At 39.0% G+C, this 24041-nt stretch overlaps 2 protein-coding genes across 2 annotated transcripts in view; both read right to left on the reverse strand.

The window, feature by feature from the left end:
* LOC140549727 (scavenger receptor cysteine-rich domain-containing protein DMBT1-like) overlaps positions 1-23666 on the reverse strand; it is a 71552-nt gene extending 47886 nt beyond the window's left edge. The window contains 15 exon segments of the mRNA XM_072673472.1: positions 13150-13212; positions 14972-15034; positions 15805-15894; positions 16024-16188; positions 16276-16314; positions 16978-17012; positions 17014-17284; positions 17487-17558; positions 19124-19438; positions 19706-20029; positions 20202-20516; positions 20747-21061; positions 22556-22855; positions 23014-23316; positions 23456-23666. Of these exon segments, the coding sequence (XP_072529573.1) occupies positions 13150-13212; positions 14972-15034; positions 15805-15894; positions 16024-16188; positions 16276-16314; positions 16978-17012; positions 17014-17284; positions 17487-17558; positions 19124-19438; positions 19706-20029; positions 20202-20516; positions 20747-21061; positions 22556-22855; positions 23014-23316; positions 23456-23666 (2881 nt within the window).
* LOC140550221 (scavenger receptor cysteine-rich domain-containing group B protein-like) lies at positions 169-6009 on the reverse strand. The gene is made up of 4 exons (XM_072674057.1): positions 5931-6009; positions 992-1314; positions 595-879; positions 169-264 (listed from the first exon to the last, which is right to left on the reverse strand). Exons 1-4 carry the CDS (start codon positions 6007-6009, stop codon positions 169-171), a joined length of 783 nt encoding a protein of 260 aa, XP_072530158.1.
* Positions 23667-24041: the final 375 nt, after the last annotated feature.

Here is a 24041-nt window from a genome sequence, read left to right on the forward strand (position 1 = left end):
TGTTGTGCTAATTTCATCTTACAGACTGCTTATCAGACGTACCAAATCAGAGTAGAAGAAGCTAGAAGCTAACTTTGCTTTTCAGATTGTTTTGAGCACACTGACATGGACATGTTTATGGAGGCTGAGACCGCTGGAGATTCCATGAACCATGAACAGTATACAGCATCAGTGACTGGCTACATCAGCAAGTGCATTGATAAAGCTTCTGTTTTCAGGTCCATCATCACACACTCCAAACAAGCAACCATGAATGACTGCAAACTGTGCACAGAGTTAAGAGTTAAGAATAAAAAGATTAGGTCTTTAAGCTAGGGGACAACGCAGACCTGTGAACAGCAAGCTTCCCTGGGCCATCACAGAGGCAGCACATCTACCATACACTAATCTTGTTTTAACCCTTTCACAATTTTTTGGTCCCACCAAAATTCAATGCCAAAATTCAATGTCTCCAATGTTTCATATTTAACTTAATTTAATATTTTACTCACTTAACATTTCACTATAACAGAAAATTGCCAGCGTTTGCCTACTAAATACATTTCAAACAGTCCCCTGGATGAATTACAAAACAAATTTCTTACCAGCACACACCAGTCCCACATCATTATCATGGGAGCAGTTGTGTTTGAGTGAAGATGATGTTGGACAGAAGTGAATCTGAGATTCGTTGCCTCTACACTGAAGCTCCTCTGACCACACCTGACCCTCCCCTCTGCCAAAAGCAGCTGCTCCCAGCACCTCCACAGGAAGCCCACAGCCCAGCTCTCGACACACAACCTCTGCATCCTGCTGGTCAAAGCCAGCATCACACATTGTGTCCCAGGTCTTTCCATGAAGAACCTCTACTCTCCCAGAGCACCGAGATTCACCAACCAACTTGACTCCTGAAATACAAGAGAATGAGCAGGAAATTAGCAATAGAAAGTCAGGGCAAAACTTCTGTATAAAAAGTTCTCATTAAAATTTTCTAAATTAAAATCTATTACACATTGTGATTCTTGCCTGAACAGATGACTCCAGAATTTTGAGTCTGACTGCAGTCATGTTTACCCCACAGTCGTGATCTACAGTTCTTCAGTGTAGACTCTGATCCACTACAGTCCACATCATCCATCCAGATTGGTCCTGATCCTGATCCAAAGTGAGCTTCACTCAGTGCATCTACAGCCTCTCCACAGCCCAGCTCTCTACACACCACTGCAGCATCACTCATATCCCAGTTTATATCACACGCTGTTCCCCACTGTCCTCTATGAAGAACCTCCACTCTCCCAGCACAGCGACTGCCACCATCCACCAACCTCACACTACCTGTTCAACAGAGAGAAAAAAAGGAAGCAAGAACAAAAGATTAATAGACTTAATGATAAAAACAATTAACGATACATACATAACAGTACATAAAAAATAAGTACTTAAATAGTTACAACAAATATTTATACAAAGAATAACACTTGAGCAGCAGGTTTCATCAGTGACTCTGCCAGTGATTTTTGTGTCTCATGAAAAGATATTACACTGGTTCCCACAATCCCACAACTAACAATTCTGACTAAATACTCAATGCTCACTTGCATTTTTAGGGTCAGTCACAAGGCTCCATTCCCTTCAACGCTTCTATTTGTGATTTTCTTTAAGATTTGATAGTTGAAGCGATTCATAATCTGCTTATCCACCATTCTGCTCTTAGTATCTCATAATGAGAAAGTGAAAAAATAAATAGATTTTTTAATTATTTGCTAATTTATTAAAAGGAAAAAATACAATTTCACATTTACATAAGTGTTCACATCCTTTGCTATGAGACTTGAAATTTAGCTCTGAGAGCCTCACATTTCTCTTGATCATCTTTGAGATGTTTTTGCTCCTTGATTGGAGTCCAACTCTAGTGAATTTAATTGATTGGACATTATTTGGAGAGACATAAAAAGACATGAGGAGAAAATAACTGCCTGTAAAGCTCAGAGACAGGTTTGTGTGGAGGCACAGATCTGGAGAAGGCTGCAAAAACATTTAGTTGTACTGAAAGTTCCCAAGAGCACACTGGCTTCCATAATACTTAAATGAAGAGGTTTGGAACAACCCTAACAAACAAAGTAGTCTAGGGACCATGGCAGAAGAGGTCACTGAGAACCTGAGCCACAAAGATCCTGTGTGCAGATGGGAGAAACTTTCAGAAGGTCCACCATGACTGCAGCACTCATGGACTCTCAGACTTTTCACTTTGTCATTGTGGGGTACTGAGTGCAGAATGATGAATGACGAAGAATGATTTTATTTTATTTTAGCACAAGGCCTCAGCATAACAAAATGCACACTAATAAAATTACTGTACCACACAAAGACCTGAGGAGCAGAGAAGGGTCTTTTCACAGACAAGCAGACCAGAGAAGAACAAACTGGCTGCTAAAGCATTGTTAGATGGTTCTATCTAACAGTCTATCTTAGCTATCTTAGGTGGTTGCATTGGGGTTACTTGGTGGTACCCCATGTGGTTGCTTTGGTGTTGCTAGGTGGTTGCAATAGTATCCTAGGTGATGTCTAAGGTGTAGATGGGGGGTGCTAGGTGGTTGCTATGATGTCACTACGTGGTTAATATGGAATCCCAAGTGGTTGCAAGGTGTAATTAAGTAGATGGTGATGTTAGCTATGTGGTTGCCTGGCAGTTGGTATTATATCTCAGGATAGGCAGACAGATAGATAGACAGAGTTGTAGAGTTGTTGTTTCTTCTTTTTGTGATTTACAGTTCAATAAAACCTGCACTTGTATCCTGATCAGTGTGAATAGGGATAGGTAGACAGATAGAGAGTTGCAGAGGAATAGATAGACAGACAGACAGACAGACTATTTTGTTACCAGTGAGGGGGATGAGACTGGCTGGAGATGCAGAGGTAGCAGTAACACAGCCAGGGATGAAGGGAAGTAAGAGAAACGCTGAAGAGTAAAGGCAGTGGCTACCTCTTCAAGCAACTCATTACCTCAGCCATAGTGTCACCCAGCTCGAGCAAGCAGTGGTGCTCACTTAAGAGTTTTAGAGTTTAGACATGTGAGTTTAAACATGTGATTACATGATGTAACAGAGGTCTTGTTTCATAAACATTTACATTAAGATATTGTAGAGTCCTATTGGATTAAATTCTTACCATAACACACCAGTCCCACATCACTGTCATGGGAGCAGTTGTGTTTGAGTGAAGATGATGTTGGACAGAAGTGAATCTGAGATTCGTTGCCTCTACACTGAAGCTCCTCTGACCACACCTGACCCTCCCCTCTGCCAAAAGCAGCTGCTCCCAGCACCTCCACAGGAAGCCCACAGCCCAGCTCTCGACACACAACCTCTGCATCCTGCTGGTCAAAGCCAGCATCACACACTGTGACCCAGGTCTCTCCATGAAGAACCTCTACTCTCCCAGAGCAGCGAGAACCATTAACCAGTCTGACTTCTAAAATGAGGAAAAGAGAAATCATTATAATACTCTCACAATATCCTCTATTATAACACTGATATTACTCACTGTTATCACATTTCATCACTGACACTGAAAAACACAAAACTATGGTGAGGCTGATTTTTTAACAGGACAGTTGTGTTGGCTATGTATTGAACAGCCTGCAATACGTGGTAAAAACACTGTGACTTATGGCGAAAAGGGTTTGTGCTGTTGAGGTCTTATGAATGACTTACTATTACTAATGATAGTTCTGTTATACACTGTGTGCAGAATTATTAGGCAAATGAGTATTTTGATCACATCATCCTTTTTATACATGTTGTCCTACTCCAAGCTCTCTGACAAGTCAAAAATTGTGAGATGTCTTGCAGAGGGATGCAGCAGTCTTGGAATTGCTAAACTTTTGAAGCGTGATCACTGAACAATCGAGCGTTTAATGGCAAATAGCCAACAGGGTCGCAAGAAATGTGTTGAAAAAAAAGGTGCAAAAAAACTGCCCATGAATTAAGGAAAATCAAGCGTGAAGCTGCCAAGATGCCATTTGCCACCAGTTTTGCCATATTTCAGAGCTGCAACGTTACTGGAGTATCAAAAAGCGCAAGGTGTGCGATACTCAGGGCTAGGCCAAGGTAAAGAAAGGCTGAAAAACGAGCACCTTTGAACAAGAAACAGAAGATAAAACGTCAAGACTGGGCCAAGAAATATCTTAAGACTGATGAAATGCGAATGACTCTTGATGGGCCAGATGGATGGGCCTGAGGCTGGATCAGTAAAGGGCATGGAGCTCCACTCCGACTCAGACGCCAGCAAGGTGGAGGTGGGGTAATGGTATGGGCTGGTATCATCAAAGATGAACTTGTGGGACCTTTTCGGGTTGAGGATGGAGTGAAGCTCTACTCCCAGACCTACTGCCAGTTTCTGGAAGACACCTTCTTAAAGCAGTAATACAGAAAGAAGTCGGTATTGTTCAAGAAAAACATGATTTTTATGCCGGACAATGCTCCATCACATGCATCCAAATACTCCACAGCGTGGCCGGCCAGTAAGTAAGTAAAATTATGACATGGCCCCCTTGTTCACCTGATCTGAACCCCATAGAGAACCTGTGTTCCCTCATAAAATGTGAGATCTACAGGGAGGGAAAAGAGTACACCTCTCTGAACAGTGTCTGGGAGGTTGTGGTGTCTGATACACGCAATGTTGATCGCAAACAGATCAAGCAACTGACAGAATCTATGGATGGAAGGTGGCAATATTGGTCACTGATTTGTTTGTGGTTTTGTTTTTGAATGTCAGAAATGTTTATTTCTAAAGTTTGTGTTGTTATATTGGTTTACCTGGTGAAAATAAACAAGTGAGATGGATATATATGTTTGTTTTCTATTAAGTTGCCACTCCAACTTCCAAAAATATTAAGCTTTGATTGAGTCTTTTGGGTTGATTGAGAACATAGTTAATAACAATAATAAAAAGAATCCTCTCAAATACAACTTGCCTAATAATTCTGCACACACTGTATCTGGAAAATCCCATAAAATGTACAGAGTTGTAAATGATTGTAAATGTAAATAATTTAGCAAAAAAAATAATTTACATGATTTGTCACTGACTCCAGATGTAGGTGATCAGCCCAAAACAGGGTTGCTACCTGATTTTTAGTTTATGACAGGAGACACTAGGCTAGCTGAAAACACTGAACTTGAAGCCATTTATCCTCTGTAGGTACATGACAATTTTTTTCGAGCTTAACAAATCTAAAATGCTGCGTCAGTGATATGTGGGGTCCAAGCTGAATCTCACTAGTAGGCCTAGTAGTGCTTCACTTTTGTAAATGTAATGTAAAGAGGAGCCCCCTAGGGTACTAGTCTGTGAATGGTCATCTTTGGAATACAGGAGACAAGTGAAAGTGAGTTAGAATTTGTCAAAAGGTGTCCATATGTTAAAGGTATTCATTTGGAGTCTTCCTCCAAGACATTAACTGAGTTTTGTTCAGCTTGACCTTTTGACCTTTGTACAATAAGCTGTAGTCTTTGAATGAATAAGTCAAAATTCCAGACAAGGAGTTACATTTCTGACATAACATGTAGTTGTAAAGTTATTCAGGTCAGAGAACTGAATCAAACACTATCGATTCTTTATCTGTAGACTTTATAATATCATAATAATAGAGATTTTAATGATTTTAAGTGTTTGAGCTCTTACCCAGAGCGACTTACAAAAGTGCTTCACTGTTTACTCAGAAAAATAACCTTAGCTAGTGTATCACGAATACCTCTAAGCTTACATACTACTTTTTACTACATTTTTTAAAAACATTAAAGTCATGTATGATAAGTATTTTATACTGGGGGACACACTGCCGGTGCCTTCAGAGGCGAGGGGACCCCCATTCACGTGGTCAGGCAGGGGCTGGATTCCCGGAGGCGTGGGGGGCGAAGGCAGCGCTTCAGTAAGCCGTTACTGTCACGGACGCGTCGCCGCGCCTTCCCCCGGGGTGGTCTCTGGCCGCGGCCCGCAGGCTCTCATGAGGACTTTCAAGTTCACAGTCATGGTCAAGTCATGTTTCAAGGGACTCTTATATTGACACAGACTTTTATGTTGACACTTTGTGTTATCATCATGTGTGTGCTCACGATTTAATTAATACGTTCCACCTGTGGCTGGTATATTTAAGGAGGGCTAGTGCTAGCTGCTAGTTGCCGCGAATTGAATTTATTGGGCTCATCGACAGACTCAGTGAATAGAAGTGAACCTTATGAGCTTATTGAATCTTGTGTACCCGTTGATCCTGGCTGACTCATTGAACCTGAGGAACGGACTGAACCGTAGGAACCTTTGGGGCAGATTTATGGTAGTGAGATTAACTCACTTAGCTTCACTCACGAAGCAGATTCACGGTCTTGAGCTCAGGTAACGAGCTGTACGTACTTAAGGTACTCATGGTAGCGAGCTGAAGTGGTTGAGAGATTTTTTTTTTTGTTGTGCTACAGAGTGACAGTATATATCTAAGACTAGCATGTCTCTTTTTCATGCTTTGGATTGGAATGATCATTTCCATGGTTCATCACACTATACTGGACAAAAATCAGTTACCAAATCAATTACCAAACTTGACCAAATGACTGCATCTGGGCAGAGTGATAAATCATGAACGTACTTGATTTCTTCCCTCAAACTATTCCTTTAAAAGGTTCAGATGAGATTTAGGAGTTTTTGCTATCAGTGGTGATAATTAAAAACACTGATTATCAAGACAATACAGATTATTCCTTCATTTGTCACTGTCACTCAAGACCTTGTGGTTCTAGTTTTCCAGTATTTTAAAGTTTTTAACAAAACTGGTAGTGAACATGGTATTCAAATTTGACGAGTGGACCAAAATAAATGCTCCAAAATGAAAAAAAAAAAAGATATATTTTTTCTTCTGTAAAGTTATGTTTTTATTAATATTTTTTATTAATATGTTTTTTTTTCTATCTACTTGTCATTTATTCAGTTTAGCTGATTTTATCAGGCCAGCTCACATAATTTAGTACCATATAATATAATACTGCTTTACCTCTTCATTAACAGTTCATTTTTATTAACAAAAAATAATAATTCTACATAGTAGCATAACCCTGGCAAGTAGGGGAGCTACTGGCTGCAGGACAGTATCACATGTACAAATATCATAAAAATTCCAGTTTTAATGAACACTGATCTTTTATTCTTTTATTCTTTTAACACCTACTAGAGGCTGACTGAACCCAAATCTAGCATTTTGTGTTTTTATGAACATGATATGTCAAGTCTATTACCTGATGGCCCAAATCAGACAGTGCATGCTTGAGTTTTAAACAGCTGAGTTCATCAGCTCAGTGAGGCCTAATGCACTGATTGGGGTCTTTTTCCCAGAGAGAGAATAAATAGTCAAGTCGGAGCTTAATCCAATGTTTGTATCTATATAAAATGTTGAGCACAAGTTTCAAAGAATGATATGTGAATGTGTCAGCGCTGATCAACACAACTCCACCTCCCTCTCTAGAGGAGTGTGTGTGTGTGTGTGTGTGTGTGTGTGTGTGTGTGTGTGTGTGTTGCACTGGCAGCAGTGTGGTAGGAAACCCACCAACATACAGGAGACAGGAAACACTCCACTGTAATACAGCTTTAATGTTGCTCCTGCAGAGAACTGATCCATACACTGATAACCACACACACACACACACACACACACACACTTACAGCTTTGGTGTTTACTTGCAGTGTAAATGTGCAAACAGTTTCTTTATAGTAATATCTCATAAGGCTGCAGGGCTGTAGCCCGGGGTGTAACATTTCTCCTGACTGTTCTGTGATTCTGTTCTTGCTTTTTGTTCTTGTCTCCCCTTTAGGCTCCTTCCATGTCCTCAGTCTGTAGCTTCTCTCTTTTGTGTATTTGTTGTGGTCACTCTAGACTGGACACTTTAGCCTGTTGAGCAGGCCAGCTTACTGTGACAAAGAACTGTTGCTGTTGTTTTATATATTGTATCTTACAATGTTGAACAGTACACATTATAGCCATGACAAGAAGACTATTCCTCCATCAGAGGCTTATTCTGTCAGGTACACTTTGTAGTTTGAAATTGCATTTCGTTTTGCTCTCTAGACATTCAACTTTGTTTAGAAACAGAATTCAGACTCAGCAATACTCTCAAGTTTCAGAAAATTAAACATTTAGTTTCCTAAAGAAAGATGCAGGTAAGGTGTACTCCATAGGGTGATGTGTTAGATGATGTTTATGACATATTCATTTTACACAACCAGGATGAATTTAGTATATTTAGTATTTTAGTAATGTATCTGCTTTAAGAAAAAAATAAAGAAAGTGGTTTAGAGTGTGATGAGGTAAAAAATAAAATTCATTCTAAACACAAAGTTGTAAATTAAAATATGGTGAAAAAAATGTAATAACATCCTCGAGTTTCAACATGCTTAAACAGAGTAATTGACCTGGTCTCTGTCCGATGCCTTGCTCTCAGTCACTTCTATCACATTATATTAAAGTCTGAAAGTAGAAGAGCAGAAGTAAGTATGGCTCAGTATTTCAACATGATCAAAAAATATATGACATCATATCTGGTATTGCATGTAACAATACCCAAAATGTACATCATCAAAGTCATTATAATACAATTCCCTGCGTAACCTTGTGTAAGCATTCCCACTGGTTTGTGAGCAAGGCTGCACATAAACTTTCTGTGCTGTTTTAAATGGAGAAACACTTTCCTGTCATCATTTCAAGAAGGATTTTTTATCATCCCGCAAGATGATATATCATATTATGTCAATGAGTCAATGATTCTTTTTCCTAAGATTGTCTAAAATATGTAAAATATGGCAAATATTTGATCTTGTGTAATGTAATGTAAAATTATGCTTAAAACCTGGATATGGTGTAATTGTACAGGTAGTATCTCTATTTGAGCTGCAGAATGATGGTCTTCTAAACACTAGTCTAGTAACTTCTGAGTCTCTCCACTCTGACATCACCCAGACCACAATCTCATCAGAAGAAAGGACAATGACACAAATGTCTGGACTAAAGTACACAAGGTCAGCATTCCCATGAGTCCCAGGACAATTCATTAATAATTAGTAAATACAAGTTTAACCACTTCAGAAAGTATTGTAGGATATGACTAAAGCCCCAATGTTATAATAATAATAATAATAATAATAATAATAATAATTATTATTATTATTATTGTTGTTGTTGTTGTTGTTGTTGATGTAATCATTAGAATAATAATTAAGCCTTCACCTGTGTAAAATGATTTGTTTCCCATGTGTTTCTGGACTTGATTTTGGTGTACGTAGCCATCTGTGTTCTCCTGCTGTGTTTCGTGTTTTTCCAGTAAAGTTTGTATTTGTTGGATATCCTGCCTCAACACTTCCTCTTTGTGTAGAAATGTCTACAGTGCTGCCAAACCATATGTAACTAATCTAACCAGGTACATTTGTAGGTGTACAGAAACTCAGTAAGCTTTAGACATACCTGCATTTTCTAAATCCTGTACTGCAGTGATGACATCATCATAGTTTTCTGATACATACACAATATTTGTAGGAATAGATGAACAAATGCAATATTAATAAATGAATCATTATTACACATCTTTTTAGCTTTGCAAGAAAAACAAACCTGTTGTGAAGTTCTCTCCAGCAAACAAGGCATCATCGTAGATCTCCACATTGTTCTCTGTTAGACAATAAACACAATGCTAAACTCAAAGTCATCATTGTCGACCTTCAACAATTATCTAGTACATTATTATCTAGTACATTGTGAATTAACACTCATAATTGTTTATCACTGTTTTTAAAGAGAGAGAGAGAGAGAGAGAGAGAGAGAGAGAGAGGGAGAGAGAGAGCTTACTAAGTTACTATCCACCCTCAAAACATATGTGCTATTAGATATAGATTTTGGACACATCCCCTTTTCATGTAACATAGAACAGAACTGCCAATAGAATAGGATTCTCCTGAGCAGATTAACGTGAGCCTATTGGCACCATGCATAATGCTGGATTTTGGCTTTAAGGGTATAAAGCCCCCCAACATTGAGCTTGGAGCAATGGAACTGGGTTTTCTGGGCTGATGGTGCTAAATCCAATAGTGTGTGTGTGTGTGTGTGTGTGTGTGTGTGTGTGAGGAGAGACGTTGGCAGCAGTGTGGTAGGAAACCCACCAACATACAGGAGACTGACTTCAGAGAGAGGAAACACTCCAGCTTTAATGCTGCACCTGCAGAGACTGATCCATACACTGATAAAGCCCCACCCAACACACACACACACACACACAAGCTCTTAGTTAGGATTCACTTACAATTAAATTGTAAAATTAATGTAAAGTATTACTGTTTCTTTAAAATACATATACAATAAAATGTTATAACAGCCTGTGAAAGAATTTGAAGTTAGAGCATAAATGGTGCCCCCAGTGGCCGTTTTAAGTCTTTTCACGTTCAACTGATACAGTCCATACCAGAACACACATATCAAATATCATGGTGATTAAACAAGTCTATACATATCAAATGACTGCTGAAAGCTGACTGGTCAGAGGTGACCATATTTATTAAATATCAAGTCATCATCACAGTTTTATCTTGATAGGATAACTGGTTGCTGAGAAACAGATATGTGAAGATTATAGCACCACCTAGTGTTGCAGTGGCACAATTATGAATATTACTCAAGGCCCCCAAGAATGCACACCTTTAAAGTTTCCTAACAATCAGTCAAATATTTCAGTGACAGCTTTGTATGCATGATCTATATGATCCAAACTCCACTCCTACTTTTAATTGTCACCTGCTATGAATGAGAGTATTGCAAATTTGAAAAGACAGGATCAAATTCAAGGCACCAGTTGGAAAAGGTGAAGTAATTCCTTAGACCAAAACGTTTAATTGAAACAGAGGGCGAGATGTATCCCTGTTGGTCATTGGGCAAAGAGAGTGTCAACAACAGCACTGTAGTGGATTGGAATATGTTTAGTTTTGTTCATTAAATTATGAATTACTGATTGCCATCAAATGTCTGAGTAAAGACATAATAGAGTGACATGATGACCTTCCTTCTTTAATTATTATTATTATTGTCACAAAATAAATTGATGTTTTTGCAACTTGGAAATGGAAATACCTTCCAAAATCAACCAAGAGAGCGTCCATAATAACAATAGTCATAACAAAAGTAACAATATCTGTAATTAGCAACATTAAATTAACCCTGAAATGGAGGAAAATGAGAGGAATTAAAGGAACCATCAAAATATCCAAGGGACCAACCAATGATCAGGCAGCATGGACCAAAGCTTTATTAAAACAAAGAAAAAGGACAAGGGAAAAGGACCACAATAATGGATCAGAATAATGTTTCATAGGTGGCTTAACCTCTTTTGGGCCAGACTGCCCTCACCTCAGTCTCAGCTGAATAAGATTCATAAAAGACAAGTGTAAGATCTCCTTCTTTTTTATAAAGCTCTATTCTACATCACAGAGATATATCAGCAGTCTTTCAGAGCAGAGAGAAATCTCACGCTTTTCTCAGCTGCGTCCAAAACTGCTCACAGTTAAGCGCTGATGTTGAGCTCCACTTTTCCTTCTCCACTTCTCCTAAGGAGGGGGTTAGAAACTATACTGAGATCTGCTTTATTTCTCCTCAGACAAAGATAAGAAAAGACATTTTTCCTTTGGGTCTCTAAAGTTACACAGTGCAGTTAGTGTTCTGAGCCTGAAGTAGCAACAATATAGATGCTATTCTTTCGATGATAAGTCAGTGGCGCATCAGCATGACTTTGAAGCTGTTATTCTTTTGTTGACTGTACTTCTGGGAATGTAACCAGCTCAGCACATAATCTCAGCACACATCGTTTTCCCACTAAATTCAGAACAAGGTGATTTGACCTTGCTGCACCCAAAAGGCTTAAGGTATTTGCCAGCTTCTGGCTGTAACTTAACGTCCCACCTTAAATGGTGCAGAAATGTATATACTTTATATATAACATCTGTCAGACAGACAAAAAGAAGTGAAACACATCATCTTTAACTGGTGTCAAAATTAACACTTTATTATCAGACTTGCTATATATTGTTGAAAGTACTGCGATCTATAACATTTCATATAAGCCAGTTAAAACATACTTCAACCCCATCATAGACAAAAACTCTATAGCAAATAGTTTGAACTTATGCATTTATTTCTGATTAATAAACAGCATTTGAGTGATTGTCTTTAGGAAAAATAAATGTAACTCTGATTGGTGATTTATTTTCAGTAGGAAATTGGTGGAAAGGAAATTGATACATTTATTGTTAGTTTTGATTTAAATATCTTTGGCTGAAATGCAGATTATGTTAAATGTACACTTGCAGTGATTTGCCTTTTTCAACTATACAAACCATGAAATCAATGAAATCATCAAACTATAAAATCTAAGCTAATGTATGAAGTTTAAGCATTTTCTACCTTATATTTATTACATGTTCAAAACAATGAAAAAAACCCACGTCTACAGTAAAAGTCAAAAGTATGGTTACAAAAAAGTAAAAAAGTAAAAAAGTATTTAACTTTTGGTTTAGTTTCAAATGGCACAAAAATGTCCTCAGCAAACTGGTTGGACTCTGGCGATGGTCTATCTCTCCTTCTCAGGCACCTCCACCACCTCTTCCACATCATCATAGTCTGGATGTAACAGAAAAGAAACAGATACAAATCTTTATGTTTTAAACATGTAATTTAATGCTGGAAGCCTCAGTTTCTAATCATTGCATTTTCTTTTATTTAATAAATTCTATCCTTTTAAACACATAAATGACATTATTTCCATCATCATCATCATTACACTGTAATCATCCATGTATATCATGAGTTACAGTGATGCAAATCCATATTGTACTAACAACACTCTGCAATAAGGTGAGCACAGAAAAATGTTTGTTTTATCTCTCTCCACCTCAATAAAGACATTGTATGCTCACCTCCATCACCTGCTACACCTCCTAACTCCTGCCTAGGAGTGAGGACATCATCATAGCCCTCAGGAGGGTACACTGCACCGACATATGTAGACAAATGTTTTGATGACAGTGAGCAACAAATATGATTTCAGTATTGAATGGATGGTTTTTCACAATTAATTTTCCATTTTAAAAGAGTCAGACCTGGTGTACTGTGTGGGCTCTCTCCAGCAGGAGTCACATCGTCGTAGATCTCCACTTTGTTTTCTGTCAAAATGTAAAAATGAAAGGTAGCCTCAGTGACAAGAGACTTGATTTTTACTAAACACCAACTCCAATTAAGATATTCATTATACCACAAACTAGGTACTTCACACGAAAGAGTTGGTGGAGATCTATTTTCCTTGTCTAGCTAAGGATTATTAACTGGAAAAATTCTATTGTGACATAATTGTAAAACACCATGTTTTAGACCATGGCTACTCCAGTAGTAAAGTAGTGAAAAACAGTGAGATAAGGCTATATAATGTTACCAGGCTATTATGCAACATGCCCTCTATACACTAATATCGAGATTATTGTAAATAAATTCACATGACCAAGAATGTGATATGTTATGTTCAGAATCACCTTTCCCCAGAAGACTGAAAGGATCTAATCTAATCTAAAAAGTTGAAAAAGTGGATAATCGGGTAGCCAGTGCCACCCCATCCACCCTCATGGCTTTCCATCAATTGACAGTAATTTCACCAGTTAACTATAATTTAATGCTGGAAGCCTAAGTTTCTAATCATTGCATTTTCTTTTATTTATTAAGGTGAGCAAAGAAAAATGTTAGTTTTATCTCTCTCCACCTCAATAAAGACATTGTATCCTCCATCACCTGCTACACCTGCTAACTCCTGCCTAGGAGTGAGGACATCATCATAGCCTTCAGGAGGGCACACTGCACCGACATATGTAGACAAATGTTTTGATGACAGTGAGCAACAAATATAATTTCATTATTGAATGGATGGTTTTTCACAACGAATTTTAAATGAGACAAACCTGGTGTACTGTGTGGGCTCTCTCCAGCAGGAGTCAAATCGTCATAGATCTCCACTTTGTTTTCTGTCAAAATATAAAAATGAAAGGCAGCCTCAGTGACAAGAGACTTGATTTTTACTAATTACCAACTCCAATTTAGATATGCATTATACCACAAACTGGGTACTTCACAAGAAAGAGTTCTATTCCTGCTCTTTATCTTTAATATTACACAGAGTTAAATGTGTAAAGCTGTACACTGTAGTATCATAAATAAAACCATACAAATATTCATATAAATATTCAAACAGGAACACACTTGCTAATCTATCGGGTGTCTGTCCAGCAGTGATGACATCATCATAGTTGTCTTTTGTGTCCTCTGTGCCCACCCCACCTAAATCAAATAAAAACATTTACATATTTCATAAAGTTGGCGAAGCACAACAGATAACACCAGTACCTACCAGTGAGCTAGTGAGGGTCAGTTCCTGGTCTGGGTGGCTATGCTGTGCTATACCAATAAGAGTCCTTGGCCAAGACTCTAAACACTACATTGTCCCACCTTTGTAATCTGAGTAACCTGTAAGTCACTCTGGAGAAGAGTGTCAGTTAAATGTGTTAAATGTAAATGATCAGTTTATAAAGTCACTTACTTCTCAGTCCACTGGTGGTGGTCTCATTATAATAATCAGGCTTTTCTTCATCCACTGTCTTTGCTAGAAGAGAATCAAGAGAATGAGCTTCTCCATTTTCTCTTTCTAAAATAAATGTTGATTTATCTAAAGCCTCTAAAAGAGGCTTTTGTGAATAATCTCAGATGCCTGACAACAGTAGCAGCTGTGATTCAAATCATGAATGCACATCTAAGATCCTTTCATAAAAATGTTCTTACAGAAGATAAATCAACACAAGCTACTGAGGAATGTGATCGATGTTTAGGGTAAGCCTCCTGTAAAAATACACAGAAGTAATAAAACACGTTTTGCTGACTTACTTGAGAGGAGCTGCTCTTCCACATTTTCATATCCTGAATTCTGCTCTTCAGAGAGGATGTTTCCTGTTACATTAGAGCAGAACAGTCGTGGAAAACCTTCAGAATTCCAGACAAGTCACACAGGAAACACAATTCCACTTTGACTGACACATCACAAGATGAACTGAAAATCCACGACAAAAACTACATTTCCCATAATGACACTTTGAATGAGACTTTCCCATTCACACAGACTCAAACGTAACTAAGGAACTGACAGATAAGCAGTATCATGGCCAGGTATGACCTTTTCCCTCGTTATTCACGGCAGAGGCAAGATGCACTGGTAACACTTAAAATAGGAAGGTCAGATTGGACTAGAAAAAAAGGTCTGTGACAAAAAAAGGCAAGAATCAAGAACACGATTCTTTGAACAGATGAAACCAATATTAAATTCTAGTCTCGTCTTAATCTATAATGGTGGATGAAACTGAAAAAAAAGAGACAGAAATCCAAAACTCAGTAAACAGTAAAGAACGTGTCTAGATTCTCTCCAGATTACTACACTCTACTACACTTCTGTTATTAACTATTTTATTAAAGGAATTTTTAAGCAGTATTATGAAGAATTGGTCTGGAGAGGCAATGACAGAGATGCTATTCTCCATATTACAGTCAGTGGAGCATCAAAATGATGTAAGATAAGGTAAAATGCTACAGCTGCTTTAAGGCATGTAGTTATTTACAGCCATTTAAACACAATTATTTCTACATGCCAGCTAACATTAGCTCCACTTCCCATATTGTGAGCAACTATGGACAGCCTCCAGTAGAACACTCCACATATTATTTACCCCTTTCAGTAAATCTTTTATTGACATGTTTATGGTCAATCTCCTCATAGACTGGCTCAGTCAGAGTCTTCTTCCTCCTCTTAGAGAGCACTGTGAGAGAGACAGAGAGAAACATGGAGTCAGTTCAGTAGAAGAGAAGACTGATGACAGACTGAAGGACTGGTGATGTTTAGAGAATGTACAGAAAGTGGATTGTAGATGATCTCTGAATCTCCTTACCTCTCCTGAACACTCTGTTCTGGTTAAACAGCACAACCAGAAGCACTAAGGCCAGGGAGAGCAACATTCCCAGCACCAGGAGAGACACTGGATAGGCGTAGGGATAATGTGAGGATGGAATTTGTGAAGGAGAGATTGTCTGCTTCTCAGTCAGATGTGCTGGAAATATACATAAAGAGTAAAAACTCAGTGGAACATCACAGTGTATTTAGAGATATGTAGAAAGATCAATTAAAGGAATAAAAGGAGTACCAGTGATGACAGTTGTGGTTGTTTCAGTCACAAATATGTCTGTAAAAAAGTAAAAGTAAAATGCTCAGGCAAAAGAGGTAAGAAAAGAGAGAGAGAGAGAAAGAGAGAGAGAGAGAGAGAGAGAGAGAGAGAGAGAGAGAGAGAGAGATTAATTCAGAATTGAGTGAAAATGGGTATTTCTTGCTCCTGGGCTCCCCCTACAGTTGGGAAATGTGTGATTTCAGCCACACCTAGACAATAAACCTTACAGCAGCATTTCTGGACAATCAAAAACAATGTAGAAAAGTCACTGAAGTGATGGAAGAATGTGGACTGAGATAAAGAGTAAAATCACAGCAGTTTAAACTAAGGTGAGGTGTTAAGAACTAAGAAGATAGTGAGGAGAGCTGAGAAGATCTTAGGGGTCTCTCTCCCCTCTGTCACAGACATTCACACCACACGCTGCACCCGTAAGGCCATCAGCATTGTGAAGGACTCCACTCATCCCTCACATGGACTTTTTTCACTGCTGCCATCTGGCAGAAGGTACAGGAACATGCATGCTGTCACTGCACGGTTCTGCAATAGCTTTGTCCCACAAGCCCAAAGTGAATTAATTCAGTGCAAAAAATATAGGTGTCTTTCCCAAAAGTATCCAATCAGAGAACACTGATGAATATAACACAGAGAAGTTAACACCAGCATAACAAATAATCCTCTGACCTGCACAGCTGACCTCAGCTCTGTGGGAGCAGTCAGTGTCTCTTCAGGGAATGAGGACAGTCCCACAGGTGAAGCTCATTCCCTCTACACTTCACTCTGTTCAGCCAGACAGTTCCTTCACCAGCACCAAAGGCAGCACTCCCACCAGCTCTCTGTGCAGGACCACAGCCAAGCTGCTTGCAGACCACCTCAGTATCTTTGATGTCCCACAGATCATCACAGACGGACCCCCACTCAGCATTATGATACACCTCCAGCGTCCCAGAACAGCTTCCCTCTCCTCCCTTCAGCCTGAGAGGCAGGTGATCTAAACACACACACACACACACACACACACACACACACACACACACACACACACACACACACCATTTTAACCATATCAACTCATTAAAAGGGGCGTTTAGATGAGATTGATTTGTCAAAACAATTAAGAATGAGTGAGTTATCTGGGTTTATTAACTTCTGATTAATATTTTAATGGTTCAGTAAACAGAATGCCTCCGTACTTGAGCGCTGGTTCAGGTGTGGAAATAAGGAGAATTTCAGATGGTTTTCCAGTGTGTGCTGTTTATTCTCTCCTGTGAATATGATAAAAATACTGTATTAATATCAAACTGAGCTCAACATCAGGCTTTCAATCTTCAATATTCTTCAATCCTGCAATACTCCTAATGTCTGCTTTCAAAATGAAAATATGTTTGTCCATCTCCAAGAAAGAGAAAGTCCCTACCTGAGCAGGTAATGTGAGCCGCCTCATCAGTATTATCACACTTGTTCTGTCCCAAGGGGGTTGATGGACACTGCCACAGAGAGGAGTCATGTTTCCTACATTTCACTTCATCCAGCCAGTTAGGAGCTGATTCCACTCTTGCTTTAGTAGCCTTCTCACTCCCAGTTCTTCCACAGTTCAGCTCTCGACAGATCAGACTTGCTGCTTCTTCATCTATGCCTGTCACACACACATTCCCCCAGGTTCCATTGTAGAACACCTCCAGATTCCCCTCACAGCCCTCAGTGAGTCTGATCTCTTTAAACTCTGGTGGGAGAAAGGTGTTGAATAATTAAGTCTTGCAGGTATTTGGAAACGATCTGAACTATTTAGAACTATTTGGAAGATATCTGAAAACTAGCCACTTAGCTATCATAATTGTTTCCATCTCCTTACCCTAAGCTCAACCTGGTCTGATATACCCTGTATGTCCAAATATTTGTGGACACTCCTACTAATGAATGAATTGAACTACTTTAAGTTGCACCCATTGCTGACACACATCTGTTAATGCACACACACAGCTTTTCTAGTCTCTGTAGAGAAATCAATACAATTGGTCTCTCTGGAGCAGATAAATATGAACCAATTGCCACCATGTCTTATGCCAAAGATATGCCAACAGATTTCCTAAAAATTTGTTGAAGTCCTTACAGTAGATAAGGAGCAAACAAAATATTAGACTCTGCCATTCATTTATTGAAACAAATAATCCAAAATGATTCAATGTTATGTTAAAAGTGTATCCAATATTTAATTAATAATATCCAATCTTAAAGTATGTGATCCACTAGGATTAACAGAAGATTTAATCAGAGTCAGATATTTTTAATCAATGGGATGACAATCAGGACAATCAAGTGGGTGCCCTGTTTTTTATAAAGAAAAGGGATCAATTAAAGTCAGATCTTTACAACACATGGCAAGAACAAAGAAGATTGATGAAGACCTCAGATGAGGTGTTGATGCTCATCAGACTGGAAAGCCAAAAAGGGTTCGGCACCAAAACACAGTCAGACTATTATTCAACCTAAGACCTAAGACCATCATTACCATTATTATGGTTAACCAACAAAGGCCATGCCAAGAGCAAGACATGTAATAGTCTGTGAGATCACAAGGGAACCCAAAATAACTAAAGGCCTCTCTCACGTTGGCTAATGTTAAGGTTCATTAGTCCACCATCAGGAGAACAATGAACAACAGTGGTGTGTATGGCAGGGTTGCAAAGAAAAAGTCGTTGCTCTCCAAAAAAAACTGTCTACAGTTTGCCAAAGATTGCATTGACAAGCCAGAAGGCTAATGGCTTAAAAGCAGTACCACACACTTTAACAACTGAGCATATTATAAATAGCAGCAGTCATCAAATGTTACCTGAGCACACGACTCCAACATCATCCTTGTGTCCACATTCACCCTCTCCACACAGCTGATATCTGCAGTTCTACAGAGACGCCTCATTCCCCTCACACTCCACCTCATTCAGCCAAATGGGTCCAGTTGCAGCTCCAAACCGGGCTGGTACCAGAGCATTGAGGGCCACTCCACACTGTAGCTGTCTGCAGACCACCTGTGCGTCCTCAATATCCCACAATTCATCACTCACTGTCCCCCATGAGCCACTGTGGAAAATCTCCAGCCTTCCTGCACAGTCTCCCCCAGAACCAACCAGCCTGATGGAGCTACGAGCTACAATTCAGAGAAAAGTTACTGAGCATGACTTCTTATAATAATAAAATTATTATCCCCAAAAATATTATTCATTTCTATGATGATGCACACACGTGAAATATTATATATGTCTAAAGACTTGTTTGGACATGAATGTTTGGTTAAAACCTGATTAACACACTTACTGTTGACTGTTCCTCTAATCTGTCACTCTATTCTGTATAGTTGTAATATTGTCTGCTATATTAACAACGAAATTATTCTAAACGATTCCAATATTTTTACCAGAGCAGGTGATGTACAGCTGTTCTCTGGAGCTGCAATTGACTGCTTGTGCACTGCTGCAGTTCCCCAGATGAGCTTCACTCCCAGAACAGTTGAAACCCGTCACACACATGTAGCTGTGTTCAGAACTGGATGGAGAGGAGCTGGAGATGCTGAGCACAGAACCACAGCCCAGCTGTCTGCAGATCACAGAGCCCTCAGACTCACTCCAGGAGTCCAGCAGAACTCTCCTCCAGTCCTGCCTGAAGTACACCTCCACCTCCCCCTCACACTCCTTCCCTCCAGACAACCGCACTCGCCCCTCATGAGACGCCAGAGAGGAACCTGAAGATACAACAAAAATACTTTAAATTCAGGATTGTACTTGCAGTCATTTGTTTTTGTATTTTCTAAAGAACACTTTTTTCCAATTCCACCTTTCTTATGATAAAAAAGGTAATTCATGCACTACTTGCCCATGTCCCAGTAGAGAAAGCATTACCAATAAAATTCTCACCATTGCAGATGACTCCAACATCCTGTTTATGAGAGCATGCAGTTCGACTCCATGATGAAATGGGACATTTTGACAGGTGTGTTTCGTTCCCCTGACAATCAAACACATCAGCCCAGATCCGGCCACTCCCCTCCCCAAACCAGTCTGATCCCAACACAGCCACAGCACTCCCACACTTCAGCTGACCACAGAAGACACTGGCAGCTCTCATATCCCAGCTTACATCACACACTGTGCCCCACTCACTGAGGTACTGGAGCTCCACTCGACCAGAATAGGAGTCTGAGCTGTTCACCAGCCGCACCTCAGTGTGACCTGAAACCACAGATTATTAAAAGAGCAGGTAAACAGGAATGCAGGTATTACATTTTAGACCGATTTCCTGGCCAGGAATTAAGCTGTGTGTGGTCCAGGACTACCTGTACTGCCTGTCCAGGAAATCTTCTGTCTTATGTAATAAGATGTAAGTAAATAATATGAAATGTTATACTTTACCAGCACACATGGAGTCAAAACATAAAAACTAAGAAACATGTAGTTCTTACCAGCACATATGAGTCCCACATCACTGTCATGGGAGCAGTTGTGTTTGAGTGAAGATGATGTTGGACAGAGAGTAATGTCAGATTCTTTTCCTCTACACTGAAGCTCCTCTGACCACACCTGACCCTCCCCTCTGCCAAAAGTAGCTGCTCCCAGCACCTGCACAGGAAGCCCACAGCCCAGCTCTCGACACACAACCTCTGCATCCTGCTGGTCAAAGTCAGCATCACACACTGTGAACCAGGTCTCTCCATGAAGAACCTCTACTCTCCCAGAGCACTGATGAGGACCATCCACAAGTCTGGACATTCTGTGACCTGTGTGTATTGTAACCTCATTAAAATACAACAATATATATTTGTGCACCTCAGGAACTTATTATATCATAAACAAGTTTATTCATCATCACAATTTGATTTAAAAGGTTATATTTTATATTTATTACACACATAATTACATATTTCAAGCTTTTTATTGATTTATTTATTATATTTTTATAAAATAGTTTACTTTGGGTAAAAATATAATATTTATATTAAAAACATGTCATCTAAAATGTAAGGAATATAAAATATGACTGTTTAGCTTTTTTAATTAAAACATTATAAACCAAAATTAGTTCATGATATTTTAATTTCCTGAAATGATCTAGTACAAGTAATACAATGTTCAGAGGAAGACACTTACATCATTTCCTAAGCTCCTAAGGTTAACATGTTGTGTTCAATAAAGTGCATATTCTCAATATGTGATGAATATGTGATGGTTTTGAATTTTGAATACAAATGATTTTCACAATATTACATTGTTTAGGTGAACTGGTATATTGTTTTAAAGAAAAAGAAATGTAATACTGAAATCCACTTATGAAAAATCATGCTAACAAACCTCTCACACTCACTGTCAAACTCTACCCTGAATATGGACCAAGTTTAATATTGAATTGTTAATGTTTAGTTATCTTTGCAGGGTAATGTTTCAAATAACAGAAAGAGTATACACACAAACACATTGGACTATTTTGAAGAAGTCAATATGACAGATATGTAAATCTGCCAATAGCAGGAACAACTGAGGTCCTGTGCAAGAAGGAGACTAGTGAGGGAGGCCACTAAGACACATATATTACATAGGACATTGTATATACAAAGTCTGTTCTGGGTGGTAGAACTGCCTTCTGGGAGACAAAATACAAATCAAGGTAAGCTTAATTTATGCTGGAGTCTTAATTGACTCCACCATATTGACATACAATGATATATATTTAAATGTTTTTTGTTTGACATGTTTTTGTTGACCAACATAATTAACATAGCATGTTTTCTTTACTATATTTTGTTTGTTTTGACGCTACATATGTACTATGATAAAACTGATGTTGTACACAAACTGTTGTGGCACTGCAATTTTCCACCAAGAAGACATGAAGACAGGAATTGTTTTGAAGAGTTTTTAGGGGTAACATTGCCTTGCTTGTTTCAGAGATGTGTGTTTCTTCACGACTCATTCCCTCTTGGTTGACATTTCAAATTAGGGTCACCCTTAATGTACAAGTGTATTTTTATTTTTTATTAGTCTAGTTTTTCTAGTCTTTTCAGTAACTGATGAAATTGTGTTTTATATTCATTATTGAAGCTGCATACTAATTACCTAATTACTATTTAATTTACCTGAACCATGGGAATCACATGCTGGATGTTAACTATAAGGAAATTAATGAAACCTCTCAAAACAAAATAACATTCTTAACCACCTCACAACCAAATACAATACAAGTAATACATTGTATATTACAGTAGATTGAAACTTACCTGAACAGATGACTTCAGTATCCCACATATGACTACAGCTATGTTTACCCCATCCCAGTGATCCACAGTTCTTCAGTGAAGACTCTGATCCACTGCACTGCACGTTACTCATCCAGATTGGTCCAGATCCTGGTGTAGTTCCACCAAAACTAAGTACCTCTCCACAGTTCAGCTTTCTACACACAACTGCAGCCGCCATCACATTCCAACCGACACCACACACAGTTCCCCACTGTCCTCTGTGAAGAACTTCTATTCTCCCAGCACAGCGACTTCCACTATCCATCAGCCTCATACTGTCTGTGTGAGAGAGAGAGAGAAAATAAAGAGAGAAAAGAAAGAGAAATGGGGCAGATGATGAGACTAAATGAGAAATTGACTGTATTAAATATTTAATAAGTGTAAAAATTCTATTATTCTATCTATTGTAAAAACAAGCAACTTACAAAACAACTTACCACCACACACCAGTCCCACATCATTATCATGGGAGCAGTTGTGTTTGAGTGAAGATGATGTTGGACAGAAGTGAATCTGGGATTCGTTGCCTCTACACTAAAGCTCCTCTGACCACACCTGACCCTCCCCTCTGCCAAAAGCAGCTGCTCCCAGCACCTCCACAGGAATCCCACAGCCCAGCTCTTGACACACAACCTCTGCATCCTGCTGGTCAAAGCCAGCATCACACACTGTGCCCCAGGTCTCATTGTGAAGAATCTCAACTCTCCCAGAGCAGCGAGATCCACCAACCAACCTGATTCCTGTAATATAAGAGAATGAGCAAAGAGAGGAAATATCGAAAAATAGGAAAAATAGAAAGTCAGGGCAATACTTTTGTATAAAAATGTTCTCGTTCAGATTTTTTCTAAATTAAAATCTACTACACATTGTGTTTCTTGCCTGAACAGATGACTCCAGAATTTTGAGTCTGACTGCAGTCATGTTTACCCCACAGTCTTGATCTACAGTTCTTCAGTGTAGACTTTGATCCACTACAGTCCACCTCATCCATCCAGATTGGTCCTGATCCTGATCCAAAGTGAGCTTCACTCAGTGCATCTACAGCCTCTCCACAGCCCAGCTCTCTGCACACCACGGCAGCATCACTCATATCCCAGTTATCATCACACACTGTTCCCCACTGTCCTCTATGAAGAACCTCCACTCTCCCAGCACAGTGACTGCCACCATCCACCAACCTCACACTGTCTGTACAACAGAGAGAAAAAAAGGAAGCGAGAACAAAAGATTAATGGACTTTAGTCTTAATGCTAAAAACAATTAACGATACATACATAACAGTACATAAAAACTTACAAAGTCATACAAAGAGTAACACTTGTGCATCAAGTGTCATTAGTGACTCTGCTAGGGATTTTAGTGTCTCATGAAAAGATATTACACTGGGTCCCACAACTCCCACAATTCTGACAAAATACTCAATTTCTGTTTAGGATTTGATAAGCGATTCATAATCTGCTTGTCC

The sequence above is a fragment of the Salminus brasiliensis genome, chromosome 2 (genome assembly GCF_030463535.1).
Source record: "Salminus brasiliensis chromosome 2, fSalBra1.hap2, whole genome shotgun sequence".
Taxonomy (NCBI): domain Eukaryota; kingdom Metazoa; phylum Chordata; class Actinopteri; order Characiformes; family Bryconidae; genus Salminus; species Salminus brasiliensis.